The sequence below is a fragment of the Pantherophis guttatus genome, chromosome 1, assembly GCF_059756535.1.
Source record: "Pantherophis guttatus breed Tessera chromosome 1, ASM5975653v1, whole genome shotgun sequence".
In the NCBI taxonomy this organism is placed as follows: domain Eukaryota; kingdom Metazoa; phylum Chordata; class Lepidosauria; order Squamata; family Colubridae; genus Pantherophis; species Pantherophis guttatus.
The window spans coordinates 223,527,814-223,549,090 of NC_142063.1; the positions used below are offsets into that span (position 1 = coordinate 223,527,814).

Genomic DNA, 21,277 nt, shown 5'->3' on the forward strand with positions numbered 1-21,277 from the left:
ATGGGTATGTTTAGCAGACAGAAAAGACTACTGTGGGGTGATAAGATAGTAGGTTACCAATAACTGGGGTATTGTTGCATAGAAGAGGGAGTGGGGTTATTTTCTATTGCCCCAGAAGGTAAATCAGAACCGATGAGTTAAAACCAAAAAGAGCAGGCTGAAAGAACAAGCTGTCAGTCAGTGGAAGACATTGCCACATGAAGTGGCATGTTCTGTTTCCTTGGAGATCTTCAGAATAGTGGTTGGATTGTCATCATGATCTAATAGATCCAACAATGAGTAAGGGTTGGATTACATTTCTCTATATCTCTCCCACCTCCCCAGTTCTATGAAATGGAAATAAGACCCAATAAAATCACTTTTGTTACCAGAAACTCAACAAAAATTTATTTAACCTTGAATGTCAAGCATATTACAAATGACAACAGAAAAACCAGCAACTGTAGCTAGTTAAATGCAGTTTACGCTTTTTGTAAATACAGTTTACATGAAATCTTTGCACTAATATTTAACACCGATTCAGATTCTGATGGAAACTGTACAACTGAGTTGATTACGATGCCAGCACATTTCTTGAATGCATCTCATTTTACAAAATGAACACTGAAAAAAAGCAGCATCGCAGAGACTGTAAATATGAAGAAGCATCAGAGGTCTCTTGTAAACTTTTGGTTTGACATTTGCAATTCTATAGGAAAAAAATGGTAACTTCACGTTCTGTAATCAGGATGAACAGATTAAATAAGGTTATGCTTTACTTTGTGAAGATTTGCTTTTCAACAATAGAAAACCTTTGCTAGACTATACTTTGGAACCAGCATTTTAAATGCACATTTTAGTCTATTTCAGAAGCTTCCAGAGATGTTTTTCTTGAGGATAGAAGCATATAATTGAATATTTTGCATAAATTCATTAAGGTCAGCATAGCTAAAAATACATTGCATCAAATTGCTCAATGATAAATTAAACATTGAGAAACAGATAATTTGTGTCTTTCTCAATATGAAAAACACAGAAATTGGGGGAATTCATCAACATGTGAAATAATAACCAGCAATGTTCCGTTAAAATTAAGATGTGTATATGCCGGCTGAATAGAAAAATCTTCACAGTGATTTACACTCGATTACCAAATGCAGAGAGCCCAATCCAGATTCCAGCATGTGCTGCTGGGCAAACATAATTCTCAAACTAAACTCATTGGAGAAAAGAACTGGAATACAGAGAGTGAGCCATACTGTATTTGACAAGCAGTCCTGATTTAAGGTAAGGAGAAGAAACTGCTGTCGCTATTTTCTGTGATAACTAAATTCAACTGGATCAGAGCCTTTAAATCCCATATGCCGAATATAGTAATTTTTTACCATATTACTTTACGCCATAAGAGGTACTTTAGTTCCTAGGATTTGGAATTATTGCCAGTTTTCTTCCTGAGTCTTGAAAGATCATCAAGGGCAAGCACCAAGGCTAGTTTGCCACCTCAGATTAATAATTTGGTCCCTTTCTAAATGGATCTCTTCCTACAATTGCACTGAAGCACAGAGATGGGTCACAAATTCCAGGCTGTCCAGTTTGCCCTGGGATTCCAGGATTTCCACGTTCTCCATCTTTCCCAGGCTCCCCACGTTGTCCAGGATGTCCTTCTTTACCTATCCCAGGTGGGCCTTCAGGACCTAGACAAAATATGGAATGTATAGAATGGTTAGCACCCGTACAATATTGTAGTTGAGTAAAGATCTGTAGCCTGAATTATCCCAGCTAGATAACTTACTCCCTACTGCTTAGTCCTGCTCTTCAGCTTCAGAGCAAAAAGACAAGTTATGAGGAAAATCATTCTTACAACTATACCATTACAATACCCTTTCTCAGCCATCAGATTCCACAAGATCATGTCCTAATTCTGTTCTTTTCAGTCTTTCAATCTAAAAAATATAATTGCCTTCCCTGAATAAAATAACTTTTCAAACCCTGCTCCCAATGGCAACTGCTACAGAAAGATGCCATTCAATACAATTAATCTTCAGGTAGTCCTCAAGTTATGATGGCAACTAGGACTGGAACTTTCATCACTAAGTAATGCGATTATTAGATCAAACATCATATGACCTTATCACTTAGTGACGGCAACCCCAGAGCTCCCTGTTGCTATCATTAACCAAATCATTAGGCTAGGACTCAGACTGGCCCAAGGCATTCTCAGCTTGGTCTCTCCCAAGCCTCAGTAAGGTAACAGACTACTTCCTCCACTTCCTCTTGAGCTCCCCTCAGACACCATTGTCCAGATGGTGCACCCTGTCATCACAATGCTTCAGAAAGTCTTTAAAAAGTTGCTGAGGCCTTCTGACACATCGGGAGACTAGTGCACCCACCATTCTCCAAATGGAGCATCCCATTCTCACAATACTTCAGAAAGCCTTTGGAAAACTGCTGAGTCCTTCCAAAGCATCACACAAATGGTGTGCATATTTGGAGAACAAAGCACAAATGGCTTTGGAAAGAAGGCCTGGTGGAGCCAGGGCCAGGCTGGGCATACCTCAGAAGCAGCGGGAGGAAGACAGCTAAGGTCAGCTGGACATGGCAGAGCCTGAAGAAAACAGAGTGATAAAGGCAGCCAGGGCTCTGTGCTGGGGCTCTGGGGTTGTGGGCTGAAGTATGGGACCTGAGGCAGCACTCTTCGGCAGGGTCTCTGGGGCAATGGCTTACAGCTTAGACTGCTTAAGCCTCCAGGTTTTTACCAATGCAGAGTGTCATTGTGCAGAGCAGCCAAAAGAGCAGAGATGGGTGTGTGTGTTGAGAGAGACAGGTGGGAGGATTTTAAGTGCCCTGTGATCATAAGTGCAGATGGATGCAAAGTGCCTGGATTTTGATCATTTGACCATTGCAATAATAATCATAACTTTGGAGATCAGGCATAAGTACCATTTTTTCACTGCTAATATAACTTTGAATGTTCAGTGAATAAAAGATTGTAACTTGAGAACTATCTGCATGCAGAAGTAAATTAATGGTTATATTCACTAGAAAAACCAACAGAAATGTCTGGCTTCCCAAACAATACCTGGAAGTCCCTGAGGGCCTTGAATCCCGGGGATTCCAATACCTTGGTTTCCTTTAGCTCCACTTTTTCCTGGTAGTCCTACAAGATAGGAAGTATGGGAGATCATTTATTCTCAAACAGTGTATATTAAGACATATTTCTACAGTAGGTTACTATACAGTGTCCTGGCTCTACCTCCTACTGAAAGTTAGCAGACGGAGCACATAATTCTCTATTTTTACAATATTATTTAATCATTCATCTGCAGCCTTAGAAGAAACAGCATCAGTAACTCTGAGCATCACGGTTTAATTGACTACATAGATCAGGGGTGTCAAACTCGCGGCCGTCATTTGCTGGCTCCACCCCTGCCCAGTTTAGCGAAGGGGGAAAACGTCCCGATACATTACGTGACACCACCGTGACGACACGAGTTTGACACCCCTGACATAGATGAATTAAAGATTTGCTTCAAATAATCTGATAGTTCATGGCTATATGACAAAAATCCATGTACCACAAAGGAAACCCTGTACTAGAAATGAACAGAAGAAAGGCAAGAAGAGTTATTACACAAGTCTTTGTTTCATGTAGCTAAAACTGGAAGATGGAAATTAACTTTTTCAATGATACAAGTAGTCCTTCACTTATGACCACAATTGGAACCAGAACTTCTGTCACTGAGGTGGTTGTTAAGAGAGTTATGCCAGATTCTACAGCTTCTCTTTCTCACTGTGGTTGTTAAATGAAACACTAAGGTGATTATGTGAATCAGGGGGTCATTGGGCACATCCAGCTTTCTTCATTGGCTTTGCTTGTCGGAAGCTGACTGGGAAGATGGAAAATAGTGGTCATGTGACTGTAGGATACTCCAAATGTCTTAAATACATACTGATTACCAACTGCCCCAATGTTGATCACATAACTGTAAGGCTGCTGCAACAATTGTAAGTGCAAGGACTGGTCACTTTTTGAGACCAGTTGTAACTTTGAACAGTCCCTAAACAAATGCTCATAAAGCGAGGTCGACCTATGCAGGTAGGTTATAAATTAGCATACCTCACAACAATTCATTTAGTGATCATTCGAAGTTACAATGGCACTGATAAAAGTGACATGATCATTTTTCACACGACCGTTGCAGCATCTCCATGATCACATGATCCGAATTCAGAAACTTAGCACGGTTGCAGGGTCCTGAGGTCATGTGGTCACTTTTTGTGATCTTCTGACAAGCGAAGTCAATGAGGAAGCCACATTTGCTTAAACAAATGTGTTTCTAGCTTAACAACTGCAGTGATTCACTTAACTGTGGCAAGAAAGGTCATAAAATGAGGCAAAATTAACAAATATCTCAGCAACAGAAACTTTGGGCTCAATTGTGGTCGTAAGTTGAGGACTACCCATATACAGTAGTAAATAAAATGGCAACAATCTGTTAGCTCTGCTTTAGTGATTAATCGTTGATATGCTTTAACTACTGTCAATGGGTAGCAGCTTATAGTAATGTTGGTTAAATGAATGAGAATGAGTTGGTTAAATGAATGAGAATGAGTGTCAGCCCTTTAAGATACTCAGAAAACACTTTTGGCACTTTTTATCTTCCCTATGAAAATTATTTTATTGCCTAGTTGTCTGCTATGAAGAGGCAAGCAACTAAAGCAGTGATGGGTTTCAAAAAATTTTAATACTCGTTCTGTGGGTGTGGCTTGGTGCGTGTGGCATGGCTTGGTGGGAGTGGCTTGGTGGGAGTGGCAAGAGAAGGATACTGTAAAATCTCCATTCCCTCCCCAATCCAGGGGAAGGTTACTGCAAAATTCCCATTTCCTCCCGATCAGCTGGGACTTGGGAGGCAGAGAATAGATGGGGGCAGGGCCAGTCAGAATTTTTACTACCGGTTCTCCGAACTACTCAAAATTTCCGCTACCGGTTCTCCAGAATTGGTCAGAACCTGCTGAAACCCGCCTCTGAACTAAAGGTATATAATGATGTCACCATGCAAATGCCACAACTCCCATTCTTGTATCAAATGTTGCACTTTTGGGAACTCATGTAGCTTTGAACAGTCTCTAAACAAATAGTCATAAGTTGAGAGCTACTTGTATATAGTTGTAACTAAAATGGCAATAACCTGAGAGCACTGCTTTAGTAATTAATTGCTGACGTGTTATTATTTTGGTTTGCTGTTTATTGCTGCAGGGCTTGGGGTGAGGTTTTTTTTTTTTTTTTGCTGCTAACTATTACAACTGGAGTTCAAAAAGCTTTATGCAGATTGCAAGCAGTTTTTCTAGTGCATTAGCCTTGTATTTATGACAGAAATTTTCCACATAATTGCTCTCTCTTGGCTCAGGACAACTCTCAAGGAAAAGTGGCAATTTTCCCAGTCTCCCAGTTTAAAGCACACAAGTGTTCACTCCATTTCTATAAGCAGGCAAAGAAACCGCTTTTTAAAGGGGGAGTTCATGAAACAACCCAATCCCCAGGCCTACATTTTGCCTTAGAAAACTACCGTTATGAACTTCTTATAATGTTAGTCAAACAATTAATTATGTACGATTGGACAATGGCTTTAGCAATGATTTATGAAAACAATTTTAAAAGCACAGGCTTATAGACGTGGGTATCACAAAGAAAACTCCCAAATGAAGGCAAAAGAAAACTCGATTGAGTCTGAACCCTTTGGGTCTGTGAACTATTTAGATGGTGGGTGGTTCTTAGGGGAATTTTGAGGGAAGAAAGATATCCTGAATCAATAATCAAGAAAAGCATACAAGAGCAGTTACTTCAGGACTGACCTAGTCCCATGTGACAAGGGCTGCGGCCTATTTATTTATTTTATGTACTTATTTATTAAATTTATTGGCCACCCACCTTGCTTTGAACTGAGTCTGAGGGGCTTACAGCATTAAAAAATATTAACAATATTATTCCTAACCCAATAAAATGACAGTTCCATCAAACTATTGTCAAAATACTTCAAAAAAGCATTTCTTTTTTTTATCAAAAAAGCTCAAAATTCTTGCAGGCTTTATCAACAGAGAATCTTAATTCTTGGATCCTTTTATCTCTCCTTGCTTAGTGTAGAACTTTCCTTGATTTTTTTTTCTAGGCACCTAATTACTTCTTCTGCATCCTCCCTGCACTTGCCCTCCCTGTTAAATAAAATCTTGCATTTGTCATTTTTGCGTATCCTATGACAACCCATGAGGTTTGAATGACACACCAGCATTCAACAAGACCTGAGAATGATTCTCAAAAGCGCAATCATTCTCACAATATTTTTGGAGGCTGTGGAGACCACACAAGAATGGTGTGTGCTTTTCTGCGCAGCCTCCGGGCCCTCTAAAAATTGTGTGAGGACAGGCTGTGCCTTTGAGAGGCTTTCTGAGGCTGCAGAGGCTGTGGAAGTGATAGTCTCAGGTTGGAATTAGGAAAGTTTGTTAAAGGAATTGCTGAGGCAGGATGTTGCAGCTGTGATGAGTGCAACAAATGGTGGGACACTACTGCCTAGCAACAAAACAGTTGCAAGTTAAAAGGACACGCTAGAAGCTAAGGTATGTAATATATAAACTCTGGTAACCTCTAGCTTATTATAATAGTAAAAGACACACCTCTTTAGATAAGAAAGCTTATTAACATAAACATGCGATGTATGAAGAAGGAGGGTAAAGTAGAAAAATCCAATCAAAAGAAACATGTGTCAAGGAACCCAATGTGTGATTCTTAGGATGTTAACTTCCTTAATCACAATGGTATAAAATTTATGCTTGTGCATTGTCCGAGGTCTCGGCTCCCTTGAGGCTGGGACCCTTTTGCTGAAGCTGAAAATGCCATTCCTCATGCCTTTATTGGCTTTGGTGCAGAGGTGGTATTCATCAGGTTCTGACCAGTTCTGGAGAATCGGTAGCGGAAATTTTGAGTAGTTCAGAGAACCGGTAAATACCACCTCTAACTGGCCCCACCCCTATCTATTCTCTGACTCCCGAGTCTCAACTGATCAGGAAGAAATGGGGATTTTACAGTAACATTCCCCTGGATTGGGGAAGGGACGGAGATTTTACAGTATCCTACCCCTGCCATGCCCACCAAGCCACGCCCACCAAGCCACACCCACAGAACCAGTAGTAAAAAATTTTGAATCCCACTACTGCTTTGGCACCAAGCTAGGACCCATTTTGGGTACAACAGAAGAGCATTTTCTGAAAACACTTCAAAAACAAAGGCCTTGGGCAAGCAGGAGCAGCCTCAGGTAGGCCGCAGGGCCTGTCAATAGAAAGAGAAGGCCGCCTGAAGGCAAGCAGCACTTGGCAGATCCTGGGGAGCGCTGAGTTGTGGGGGCAATTGCATCATTCCCCAAAGCAAGTGAGGCCCAGGCCTTTTGGAGTGGCAGCAGTGGCACCCAACAGGTGCTGAAGTCAAGGCCCAGGCCTTCACTTCAGGTCCAACCTCAGCGCTGCCACGGCCGCCCAGTGAGGCTATTCAGGGCGGTCTAGATGGAGGGAAGGGAGAGAGTAGAGAACTGTTTCTCTTTTGTTCAGGGAAGGGGAAAAGGGATACAAGCAGAGTCAAATTAGGCATTTTCTGAATTTCTGACACACCAAGCCCAAAAGGTCCTAAGCCAACTCTTTCTCATTATTTTATTTTATACCCCCTTTCAGGCAGCATGGTGCTGATGTTTGGTCACCTTATTTTTTAGCCCAGCATTTCTCTACCATGTCACTGACATAGTCAGAGAATCAAGCCAGGGATCTATTTTTGGGATTCAAAGAATGGAGGGAACCGCCAAGTAAGATTTCAGCTGTGGTACAGCTTAATCAGTGCTGTCTGTCTGTCTGTCTGTCTGTCTGTCTGTCTGTCTGTCTGTCTGTCTATCCATCCACCCACCCATATTTCTTTTAAGTCCCAACCAAATCTTTGCTTCTACACTCATTTGCATATGTGTAACCTGCTGTGATCCTTTAGCACAATCCTTTGTAAATAGTAATAAATATCACTTGGATTAATTTTTCAGATACATGCAAGTCTGGATCAGTTCCTATCCAGGAGAAGGAAATACGGTAAGTAATTTCATTTATCCCTTGTATTTTTAAGATTTCCCCTTACCTAAAACTACCAGCAGGCTCTGTGCCTCAGAAGAAGCAATTATCTTTTTTAACATTAAAATAGCTATTTCTCCTTTTAAAAAATATTCACACACGAAGGTGCATAGGACAAATAACTCTACTTTGGTGAGGAGGAATTTGGCCGCCTTCATCCATTTATAAAATATCAGGATGGAGTAGTGGTCTAATTGTTTGAGTCTGGACAGAATCTAGACAGCAATGAATTGGAGAAAGTTGCTCAAATTCCATTCCTATTCAAAACAGATTAGAAACAGAAATGGGTTTGTAATGCATACAATTACCTTTTGTGCCACGAGATCCAGGACGCCCAGGAACTCCTGCCAGACCTGGAGACCCATCACTTCCTGGCAAACCAGGAAAACCTCGAGGACCTTGTGGACCAGTTGGGCCTGGTGGACCAGGAGGTCCAGAGATGGCATCATGAGATTGGCAATGATCGCAATGCTGAAACCTTCTGTCCCTAAGTATAGTAGGCAACTGGGCTAAGAAGAATTCAGACAACAAATATTTAGATCAAACATAAACATCTCATTATCAAGGCATAACATCTATTGACCTCAACCTTTGGGGGTTAAATTTAGATCTAGATAAGCTAAACAATTTTAAGTTCCTCAACTTTGGCAAGAAAGCTTTATGCACAGCACATTTTCACTTCAAAATATATTTTCCACAATCCTTTTCTCGATGTTGAAAAACTAGGACTATTAAGCCATGAACCGGGAGCAAGAAACATTTCAGGCACGTCTATACCTGAAATCTGACATATCAATTTGGCCCTCTAAACTGTGCCATCACAAGAATTCTCAATAGTTCCCACTCAGTGGCTAGCACTTCTTCCAATAGGTAGGAAAAATATGTTTCATCTAGTTTTTTTGAACTTCATGAAGTTCAAAAGATCTAGATGGAACAATTTCATTTTTATCAATGTTTGTCCACAGCAAGATAGCAAACAAAAGAAATGTGGGGAAGCAGCAAAGTCATCACTTAAACCACATAAAATATCAGGGGACTGGGAGAAGGAACAGCCACTCTATACAAGTACTGTGCTTCAATAACAGCCCTAAGGATCCAGCATGATGGGACAACAGCATCCTTTATTTCAGATATTTGCTTTATAGTGGTGAGGCACTAAAAAAATTATGGTGATTGTGAACTGGTAAGCCATAAATAAAGTTATTCAAAGGTGGAAAAACAATTCATTTACAAATCGGAGATCCCTAAATCAGTTATTATTTTTTTCAAAAGAAGTATGCCAATTAGGGATATAATTCATCAGTTCAGACATGAGTAAATGAGTATCATAAGGCTGCATACTTATAGACAGGAAAGGAGAAATTTGATATTAGAGATGAGACATTTTTAAATTAAGTACCAGTAGTTAATTTTATTTGGGCATGCCTTGTTTTTTAAAGTGTGGAACAAACCATCCATTTGATTATGTGATTATGTTGTTCTTATGAATGGCCATGCCCAATGGCAACCGATTTCAGGGTGCCTTGACACTTCCTAAAATTCCAAGAGTGCCCTTGATCTCAAAACAGACTGCCTTGCCTGCCTCTACTGAAAATCAGTTCTGTTGACTGGGGACTCACTTCTCAGCACATCTGCACAAACTTGCCGAATAAATTCTTCTGAGAAACCTCTTCCCTGCATTGAACAAAGATATTTTAGAAGGTTTACACACATTGATTGTACCATGAAATGAACAGTAGTTGGTTTTTTTAAAAAAAAATCCATCAACTGATATACGCACGGGTTTTCCATCTGATCCAGGGATTCCTGGAAACCCCCTCTCTCCTTGCATTCCCCGTGATCCTGGAAAACCCATCAAGCCATTCACTCCTGGTTCTCCCTTCTGACCATGGATGCCATGGAAGCCGGGATTTCCTTTCTCACCTATCTGAAATCCACAAAAAAAGCAGTACTAAGCAACAGCAGAGTTTGCTACCAGCATATTGACATTCTCGGCATTGTGTGTCGCCATTTCACAAATAAAGAACAACACAACATACTGTTATGAGTCAGTCATGCTATTTAAGCTGCGGTCTTAATGTTAATATTTACCTATATAGTATTAAAACTCTTAATTTCTGTAACCTTTCATTGGATGAAATAGTGCAACATAGGGCAACAATTCTTGAACTAAGATACCATAAATGACCTGACTTAGAGATTCTGTACAAAATCTAGGACCCATGACTTGGGAGGGAATGAAATTTGGGAAGGTTATAGCTGCTTCAGTGTTGCTGGGCTGCTTCTGCTTTGGCTCTGCCAAGCTGCTGCTGTGGTCACATGATGCTCACTTTGAATACTCTGTGACAGCTTCCCAGCCATTCTTGCAATTACTTTCTCCCTCACCCAGCAGCAGCCATTTACATGCCTTCTGGAAAGAGAAGGAAGGATTTGGAAGAAAGGAACACATGCGTACCCTTCCCAGTCCATATCACCCCCTCAGGTCCCCCAACTGATCCTCCTTCCTGCACACCTTTCCCAATCATGGCACCTCTTATATACCCCCACACATCATCCCCTCTGAATTTTCTCCAACCTGTTGGCATATCTTCTGCATCCCTACATATCCTTCCTAAGCCACACCACTTTGCACATGCCTTATCTGACTCGCATGGCCCCTCTTGCACAGCCCTACCTACCATTCTTGATCTCGCACACCCTGTCACTCCCTCCCCTACCCGGCAGCAGTCACTTACCTGCCTGCTGGCCTTGGACTTGCAACTTTCTGCTGGCTTCCCCACTGATTTTCTCCTTGCAAGCTTCCCACAAGCAAAGTAAATGGAGAAGCTGGCAGGGAAGGGAAGGAGGAAGAAAGGAAAGGAAAGGAAAGGAAAGGAAAGGAAAGGAAAGGAAAGGAAAGGAAAGAAGGAAAGAAGGAAAGGAAAGGAAAGGAAAGAAGGAAAGGAAAGGAAAGGAAAGGAAAGGAAAGGAAAGGAAAAGAAAGGAAAGGAAAGGAAAGGAAAGGAAAGGAAAGGAAAGGAAAGGAAAGGAAAGGAAAGGAAAGGAAAGGAAAGGAAAGGAAAGGAAGATGTTTGATGCTCCCTGCCAGTTTCCCGCAAGGAAACTCAATGGAGAAGCTGGCAGAAACTCAGAAGTTGCTCCCATGCAACTTTTTTGCCCATACGTGATCATTCTGCTTCTCTGTTTAGGTAAGGAAATATCTCTGAAATGAAGACCCAATGGGGCATAGGTTGTCTAATGTTTTACACCAAAAGTTAAAGTCCAGTGCAAGAATAATCCTTTTCTCTGCCCCACACCCACCCACTTTCATGGTAAACATCTGAAATGCTGCTTAGATTGTTATTAAAACTGAAAAATATGAAATTCCAGAGTCATAGGTAATATAAAAAAAAAGAGAGGAGCAAAGTAAACTGTATTTTGTTTCAAGATAGTTAATATAACTGATATTAACTATTATCAGCCTGATTATAACTATTAAATCAGCCTTTCCCTATTTATTTCCTCCTCGATGTTTGAGAATTGGAGACTTGGTCGGAATTTGAGGGAAGAATGCACTGAATGATATGCAAGCATAGGAGTCAACATTTTGAAGCCTCAGCGCTTCTTCTTACAAGAGGTTACTGTGGGTGCAATCTAATGCAGCCCTTGAGTGCACTTCAGTTCATGAATTTCAATGGCTCCAAAATACAGTTAAGCCTATGTTGGAAAATCAGTCAGAACTATATATTTTTTCTAAATAGAAAGCCAAATCCACCTCAACCACAATGGAACAAACACTTGGGCAGACCGGTTTTCTTTTACTATTGTGACGGTGATTAGTAGCACATCCTAATCCCGTTTTAACTTCCTTGCAAAATGAAATAGTTTGAAAGCCACAGAGAAATCTGCAGATCTGAGATGGTACTTAACAAACTGAAATCATTTCTCTCATAAGATGTTCCTTCTTCTTGTCTTCTGCCAGAAAGAATAAGACTCAAAGTATAATAACTAAAGTTGAATGTAAATAGAGATTTTTTTAAAAAAATGAAAAAAAAATGATATCAAAACTAAAGAAGATAGCAAATCTTTTCTACAAAAATATATAAAATCAAAGGAAAAGAAATCTGCTTGTTAAATAAGTTTGCAATGTAGTTGAAACTAAAGAAAACCAGTTATTTAGCATTCTTCTTGCTTTTTGAGAATCATTAATGGGGATAGGTGGCCTTTTCTAAGCCTGAAAATTAAGTAGAATAGGGCTTGGCTAGTTCTTGCAAGGAAATACCAAATCTGTAGGCTAAATTGGGAAGTGAAAAAGCATCGCAGAAGACAAAGGTAAATCTCTTCTTTGTTAGCCAAGAAAATTACATGAATGTGTCCAAAAGGCTAATCAGGAATCAAGATCAAACTTAAGGGGACTAATAAATCGAAACCTTCTTGAAAGGCTGCAATTATAGTTCCCAGAATTCCCAGTAAGAATGTTGTTCACTGGTTGCACTAGTTGGGAATTCTAGGGTAAATTGTAGTAATTAAACACACCACACAACTAATGCTTGAAACTGACTGATATTTGAGTCTTTTAAGTTTAAGTTACGATTATACTAAGCAAAATCAAAATGAAAAATTTACATAATGCAACATAAAATCCATGCTCAAACTAGCAGTTGAAATACTCAGAACAACAAAAAAGAAATGAGTATGAAACAAAAAAACAGCACGTACCTCTCCTTTATCTCCTTTTAATCCCACTGATCCCTTTTGGAATCAAAATTGTAAAACACATAATGAGTTATTGTGAAAATGTACTATTTCTACTGACATATAGTTAAATTTACTTACATTAAAATGCACACTTTAAAAAAAAACACAAAGTTTCCAAGCAACTACAGTTGCAAACTATCTTTTTCATCTTGACATCTAATAGCTTGAAGTATTATTTTTTCCAGCAAGGAAAAATTCACTCTGCAAGATTAAGATGGGAAAAATATACTCTTTTAAAACTAAATGTATAGACTTGGATCCAAAACTCCAAAATTCAGCTAATAAAATAATCTCACTTTGTGGGTGCAAGTGAGAGGCAAGAAATTGTTAACTGAATCCTCCTCTCTGAAATCACACAACAGATGCTCCAGGTCAGAAAGAAATGGGACTGAGGTGTCCAATTTATTGTTGAATTAAATTGTTCACCTCAGTCCCATTTAGTTACCATGGAAAATGTGTCCATTGGTCCAGTCAGGCTCTCTGCTTTACCATCCTTTAAACAAAATCTTTTAATTAAAAATGAAACAATGGGGAGCCATGAAAAAAGGGCAGGCCTCCACCATCATTTTTTGTTTTAAAAATAAAAATAAAAATGGTAAACTTTGTTTACTTGGCAGCAAGCAAATGCACCCAGGTGCCCCAAAAGTAAGTTGGGTCTCTGGCACAGAACATCCTGAGGGAGGGAATGGGGTATAAGTGTTGCAGGAGAGGAGCACATCAGCTTGTTTTGTGATAAAAACAGGCATGTTGGGACTGATCACCTACACCATGACAGCTATTTATGAGAATCTATGTACACACTGACATTACAGGTAGTCCTCAAGTTACAACAATTCATTAGTGACCATTCAAAGTTATAATGGCACAGGAAAAAGTGACTTATGACCTTTTTTCACACTTATGACCGTTCAAGCATCCCCACGGCCACATGATCAAAATTTGGACACTTGGCAACTGGCTCATATTTATGACGATTGCATTATCAATATTGTCAATATTGCTTAGCGCATTGTAAGCCGCCCTGAGTCTCCGGAGAAGGGCGGCATATAAATCAAATTTAAAAAAATAAATAGGGAAACCAGATTCACTTAACAACCATGTCAGTAGCTGAACATCTGCAGTGATTCAGTTAACAACAGTGGCAAGAAGGGTGGTAAAATGTGGCAAAACTCACTTAACAATTTCTCATTTAGCAAAAGAAGTTTTGGGCTCGATTGTGGTCGTAAATCGAGGATTACTGGCATATTCCTAGTATGTCCATCAACCCAAAATATTTCTAGTGTCTGCTGTCAGAAATTAACCAGAGCCTTATGAGGCTTATGAGAATTGCCAAAACTGTGACAAGCTTTGTTTGAGGATAAAAAAATGGAAAAAACACATTACCAGCAAATATGTCCTGTAAAAAATTGTGGAATTCAGAAAGGACTTGATAATCTCTCCTTCTCACCTTATGGCCTGGAGTACCGGTTTTGCCTCCTTCACCCTTATGACCCTTAAGAAAAAACAAAACAAAACCAAATTGGTTACTGATGTGAAATGGAATATTCACACAACTACATATAGGCTGGATCCTAACAAGCCTATTCATTTATTTCAATATATCTACTTTCAGGAGGATTACATGTAGACTTCACAGATTGCTTGAATCATTAAGTTCCATTATTTACATTCCAACTGTGTAATTTATGTTGTCCAAATTTCAGTATATTGCTGTATATCACATTTATATTGATTCAAACAATACACACACCACATCTGATTTCTAAACCTGAAGCAAAACAATAGGAAATTTAATTTGGATCTTAATTTTAAAGAATATTTAAACCAAAGATGTAAAAATAGCTTAAGAAATGTCAAAAAAAGAAATCGGAAAAGATTCCACAGGTATAACATCAGATAGAACTTTCAATAAAACATATATATATTCACTGAAAAAACAATGGGGGGGTTCTTGACTCTTGAAAAAGAGTCTTAATTAGTTTGATATAGTCGGTAGTTCTGCCATGCTTTGATGTAACTTGTTCATATTTCATTGTGTTAAAACCTCAATAAAACGCATTGCTAATTTTTCATATTAACTTTAGATTGTGTCTTAAATAACAAAGGTGCCAATCTGTACCAATTGGATCCTCCAGATACTCTCAACAAGCCGACCAGCCTAATTAACTCTACAAGATCACATTTATGATCCTGGGATGGTAGTTTGTTCTGTCTAGCACAGGTCAGAGAATGAAACCTAAAAACAGTCTATGGCTTCTCTGATTGAACAATAAAGCACAGTCACAGGTAATGCAAAGTTTCACAGCTTATATTCTTTTCGTCAAGCAAGCATTATTCCTAGTTATATCATCACTTAAAAAAAAAGGAAAAAGCAGCATACCTGGATGCCTTTTTCACCCTGGTTTCCTTTTTCTCCCTGAAAAGTAAAATTTCTTGTTAAACTGTTATTTGTAACAGTAATGGTGAAATTAAACCAAAACAAATTAAAAACTATTACAGATAGTCCTTGACCTACAACCACAATTGAGCCAAAAATTCCCACTGCTAAGCAAGTTGTCAAATGAGTTTTGCCCCATTTTATGACCTTTCTTGCCACAATTATTAAGTGAATCACTGCAGTTATTAACTGAATCATGTGGTGGTTAAGCGAATCTGGCTTCGTCAATTGACTGCTTGTTGGAAGCCAGCTAGGAAAGTTACAAAAGGTGTTCACATGAACCTGGGACAGTGCAACTGTCATAAATACATGCCAGTGCCAAGCACCTAAATTTTGATCAAATAACTATGGAGATGCTGCAACAGTTGTAAGTGGGAAAACTGGTTACAAGTCACTTTTTCAATGCCGTTGTAATTTAAAATGATCACTAAATGAATGATTGTAAATCAAGGACTATCTGCAGTTGTATTTGTAGACATGCCTTGTACATATGAAATGGTTTTTCCATGACATCATGAAATATATTTATACAAGGCAATGTGCAATCTCTTGAACAATAGTTTGCACAACTTAGAGCCATGCTAGTACATGGCATTACACAATTTCCATTTTTAATTTCACATCTCCAGTCATTCTTGGCATGCCAGTTTATTAGACCACATCATTGTTCGAATTTCTTTTGCACCCACATTTCTGGATCCTACTTATTTGTTTAAACAATTTTGAACAAAGATTCTCAATGCAGTAACAAGTGTATCAGTGTATATTTCTGCTTTGATTAAAGAGCCCATGATATAAGAAGAAAAACTGATGTTAAGGAAGGGTATTGCAAATGTTTAAAGTCTTCAGAAACTGAAAGATCTTCAAGAAGACACTCATCTTCAGCTGCAAATAGGATTTTACTGTTGCATTCAGGTAAATTCTTGCCCAGTTTCCCTAAAAGCCAGTAAAAGTCCTTTTAAACAAAGATGTCCAGTGATGTGTAATTTTAATACTCCATTTGAGATAACTTATTTTCCCAAATGTAAATTTATAATATTGAAAAGAAAATAAGTTGATCTTAAAAAATTATTTCAGAATATTGTAAAGCTTGTGTTCTTTGGATAAATGTGTCTATTGTGATACTGAATTAATGACTAGGAAGAAAATTGTAGATGTGATAAAAGCAATATTTTACTTCTTAATATTACATAATATATTCATGGACTTTGGATTGATGGAAATGAAAAGAAATGTGATAGAGGGGTAAAAATTAGAACTCATAATAGAAAGGTATAATTTCACCCTCCACTCATCTTTTTTGTATCCATATCTCCACCAGCCATGTATCATATGGCCTTATGGAGAGGTTGATATGACAAGCCATGCAATATCTTTCTCTCCAAGTTATTATACCATGCAAGCTGGACTCTTTCAAATGTAATTTTCCTATGTTAAGCTTTCAGTGGCCTTCAATATCATTCAAAATCCTAACCTTAACCCTAGCCCATGGCATTCTTCTCAGCCGCTTAAGAAGACTGGGGATCAGAGGTATTGTTTGGTCCTGTCTAACCCTAAAGTGAGGGTCTATTTGATGGTGATGAGATAAGAGAAATATATAACCCTATTGAAAAAGCACTTTTGGAATTACCATGATCTGGATAACTGAGAATCTCCATAGACATGATCACATATGTAGGATATGGCAACCATTGTAAGTGCAAGACTGTTGCTAGCACCCAGATCACAATCACAAGACTGCAGGGATGCTGGAATAACTAGAACTTCAAGGACCTGTCTTTAAGTACCATTAGTATACCTTCAAACACAAAATTATCGGTTGGGTTTTTTCTTACGTTTTGTGGCATTTCACACATGAGAACTCCCAAAGTACTATAACTATATGGGCACAAAAGCCGTCTAAATTAAACAAATAAATATTAACTAAAGTTTCTTCTCTTCTAAGACAGGCCTTAGTGGAATTTAATCCACTAATCTCTATGTACTGATATCACATGGACAAAACAAATTATTCCAGTTAAATATTCATATCTTCGGAGGTTAAGGGAATTGTCTGAAGTAGATGCACTTTTCATTGATAAAAGTCAGCAGCGCAATCATATATTCTGAGAAGAGTCTTGCAATTTCTGGTTCTGATTGGGAAAATTGTAACTACAAAGTTAACTTTTTGTCGAATGGTCTTAAGTATTACATTTGTAAGAGTAATTCACAACTAAAGGCTCACTGATTCTTTGGGCTTTGTTATAAAAGGAAATAAAGGTCCATGATAATATTTTTTTTAAAAAAAACAGGCATACCTTCAAACCGGGAGGACCAGGCATCCCGGGATAGCCTGGTTCACCTGAATCACCTTGTCTTCCTTGTTCTCCCTAAGAAACCAAAAAGAACTCCATAAATAGGAAACTACACATTCTGAAAATGCATTGTTCTTGTGAAGCTGTGGACAGAATTCTGCAAATACCTGATTTGAAAGCACATGGATGGTAATGACTTTGCACTTCTTTTTTCTTGGGCCTTCACATTACAGTTGTGCAAAATCTTAAGAAGAGGTTCTTCACAATATGAGGGTGCATGAATGAAATGGATCTTTAAACTCTTTACATAGTGTTAAAGTTGCCATATTGTTTATAGGGCATACAGTATGCAGCTGTCCCACTTCCCCAGAAAAGTATTTCTTTCATATCCTTATTTCCCAGCACTTGTTGGAGAAGAAAACTTCTTGGCCAATATAGAATTCTATTCTATATCTTTCAGGGGGGTTTTTCCCTGAATATTTCCAGCACAGAGTAAATCCCTGTGATATTTTGTCATCAAATGAGCTGTAAACATAACAAACTTGATAAAAATTCATAAGCACATTCATTATTCTTGGCTTTGCTCAGAATACTGAAAATATCCATCAACATGAAGAAAATTGAACTATTTACATAAAAGCACAGCTCTTCTATCACAATCCTGATAAAATGATTTCAGAACTTGATTTATGCAAACATTTAAAAGAACTGCAGTGGTAAATCATTTTTTTTAAAAATCACCTCATTTCTAATTGCTACAAGCATTTAGCCAACAAGTTCCCCACCAGTCCATGTTCAAATTGGGAATCGAGCTCTAGGTACAGGTAGTCCTCAATTTATAACCACAATTGGGATTGAAATTTCCATTGGTAAGTGAGGCAGTTGTTAAGTGAGTCATTTCCAATTTTGTGACCTTTTCTGCTGTGGTGGATAAGCAAATCACAAGAGTTGCTAAGTTAACCATACTGTTTTTAAGTGAATCTGTCTTTCCTCCATTGACTTTGCTTATCAGAAGCTGCCTGGGGAAGTTGCAAACAGCGGTCATGGGACCCTGGGATAGTACAACAATCATAAATATAGTTGCCAAGCACTGTTGTGGCTCCGTTACCGGAGCCTGTGTCATCGTCAGGAGAGGACTCCGAGAGTGAAGGGGAGGAGTTGGCAAGGCCTCCCTCTCCAGGACCCTCCTCTCTGGCAATGCCTTCGGTGTCCGCCGAAGGGCAAGAGATAGGGCCAGGGCCAAGCACGTCCACGCAGCCACAGATGGACAGTGATGAGGGTAATGAGTCTTGGCTGGACCCACGCCAGCGTTGCAGAGATAAGCGCATGCAACAGAAGAAAGGGCGTGCCCGAGATTAGGCTGAGTCACTGGACCACACCCCACAGGATATAAAAGGGAGCGTGGTGGCCAGTCAAACCTTGTGACGAACAAAGCTGAAAGCTTCCATGCCATTCTGCATTGCCGGACTTTTGCTTTAAGACTGGATTATCTGTGGACTTGATTATAATTATTGAGCTGCTTTCCTTTGATGTATCAGAAGTGGGGAGAAGTTATCTCTCCTCTTTGTAAATAATAAACTCTTGGCAGGCAGCCACTAGGTTGTTGCCAAGTTCCGTTATCATAAGGAAAAGGATTTTGCTGGCTGGTTTGGTCTTTAACTCCTGAACGTCTGTTGGTGTGTGTGCATGGGGTTGGGGACAGAACAAGCACCCAGATTTTGACCATGGAACCACAGAGATGCTACAACAGTCATAAGTGTGACAATTGGTGATAAGTCATTTTTTCAGCACCAATATATCTTTCAATGGTCACTAAACAAATGACCATAAGTCAAGGACTATCTGTACTTTCAACAATTGTTATCTTTCACAAATGTTAGATGTAAAGGGCCCTGGTTAAACTTTGTGCAGATGTCAACATGAGCCACGGTTAAAAGTGACAAAAATTAACATGAGAAAGGAGGTACGAGACCTGAGTAACCATGCGTGGATACTGGCCCCCAATTCCAGAACATATACATCCCTGGAGCTTCTGCAAAAGGGAACTCCATCCATAAACATAGCTCATATATTTTTATTTTAATAAGGAGTAGCTAATATAGGCAGTTTGTCCTTTAATTATCAGGAGAAGCTAAGTTTTTTTTTCAGTAATCACAAGTTCATTTCAGGAAGAGAAAAATGTACACTGAACACAAAGCAAGCATAGTTTTTAGGTTAACCAAAGAATGTAGTTCCTTGCCTCACACGACACACTGAAACTTAGCCAAATTTACCTTGGTACCTGGAATTCCTGATTTCCCTTGAGGTCCTTGTTCACCCTTGTTGCCCTGTGAATATGAGACTTTAATTAGTTAATGGTTTTACTAAAACAAATTGTACAAAATGTTTAGCCAGACAAATTAAATGAATACGCCAGGTTGTATCACTGCAACTCTTCCTCTCGGGAGCTACCCCTTTTCTGAAATTCCCCTATTGTAATGTATACAGAGTGATTTAGAATAGTATCATGAATTGTGGCTGTATCTGAGTGAGTGTGCTGGTGCGTGTAAGAGAATAGAGGAACATATTAGAGAATGAAGGGGGAATTGTTACAGTTCAGTTTACAAGCTCTTCTGTTTTCATTTCTTACATACATGAAGGAGATGCATTGAAAGACTGCAGCACTGGGTTTATGGGAGTTACAAAATCCCACAAAATGAGCATGGATATAGAAGCTTCAATGCACAGACTTTTATGTTCCAAGATTTCTACAAGAAGCACGTAGACTTCATCTACTCAGATGTGCAAGATCTTGCTCCCCCTTCCAATTTAAGGAAAGGACTGTTATTTCAACTTTGGACAGAATGAAACAATCTTAAAAAGCCCTGTATTTCCTGCACGTATTGAGCTTCCTGTGCTCCCAAATATTGACTTCACTATGCTAGAGTTCAGAAGAGTTTTCATATATTTGATTTTTCTCTTGTTTATTTATAATTTGGATAATGTTTTTTTAAGATTTCCTTTTTTACAAGTCAAAGCAGAAAATATACCTTAGGACCAGACCCTCCAGGTAAACCTGATGATCCCTCAGGTCCAGGAAGACCCTGAGAAATAGAAACAAAAACAGATATACATAAACAATCCCCAAGATTTCTTTTTAAAAATGAGAAAGATGGAACATAACTAATACAGATTGTTACAATTTCTTCTAACATGAACCCTTTCATTTCTTACATTTGAATAATACAAATGGAAAATGTGGATATATTGCACTGTTACTGCATTCTGCCTCTTTTTGCCTTATATTTTTATACTTGCAATTGAACATTTAACATTAATTCCTTCCAAATACAAATAAATATAAGGGTTACATGTTTATTATTTAGAGAATATAATCTGTTTTCCTAATAGCCTTTCCAAAATAGGAAGTGCTCTATAAGAGACAATATGCTTGCTTTAAAAATCAGGCATTTCTACTACACCATGACTCCATATTCATCTGAATCCATTCTGCCTTATATGCATACAATTTCAATTTATTCAATACAGTGGAAAAATTTCCTCACAATGGAAAAGAAAAATAAGAGAGGGATGAGGAGTTGAGTAAACAGCATTGTCATCGATATTAAACTAAAAACCTGACACTGAAACCAAATTAAACAACAAAGGGCAGAGAGTGATCCAAAAATATATTGTG

The 21,277-nt window shown here is 38.7% G+C and overlaps 1 protein-coding gene across 1 annotated transcript in view; it reads right to left on the reverse strand.

Moving 5' to 3' along the window:
* Positions 1-364: 364 nt before the first annotated feature.
* COL21A1 (collagen type XXI alpha 1 chain) overlaps positions 365-21,277 on the reverse strand; it is an 88,592-nt gene continuing 67,679 nt past the window's right edge. The window contains exons 19-29 of the mRNA XM_087882456.1: positions 20,631-20,684; positions 19,875-19,928; positions 17,605-17,676; positions 15,251-15,286; positions 14,318-14,362; positions 12,832-12,864; positions 9,914-10,060; positions 9,753-9,807; positions 8,442-8,642; positions 3,059-3,136; positions 365-1,673 (exon numbers count right to left, since the gene is read on the reverse strand). Coding sequence (XP_087738582.1) covers positions 1,486-1,673; positions 3,059-3,136; positions 8,442-8,642; positions 9,753-9,807; positions 9,914-10,060; positions 12,832-12,864; positions 14,318-14,362; positions 15,251-15,286; positions 17,605-17,676; positions 19,875-19,928; positions 20,631-20,684 — 963 coding nt within the window. The 3' untranslated portion in view covers positions 365-1,485. The remainder of the gene's footprint in view (positions 1,674-3,058; positions 3,137-8,441; positions 8,643-9,752; positions 9,808-9,913; positions 10,061-12,831; positions 12,865-14,317; positions 14,363-15,250; positions 15,287-17,604; positions 17,677-19,874; positions 19,929-20,630; positions 20,685-21,277) is intronic.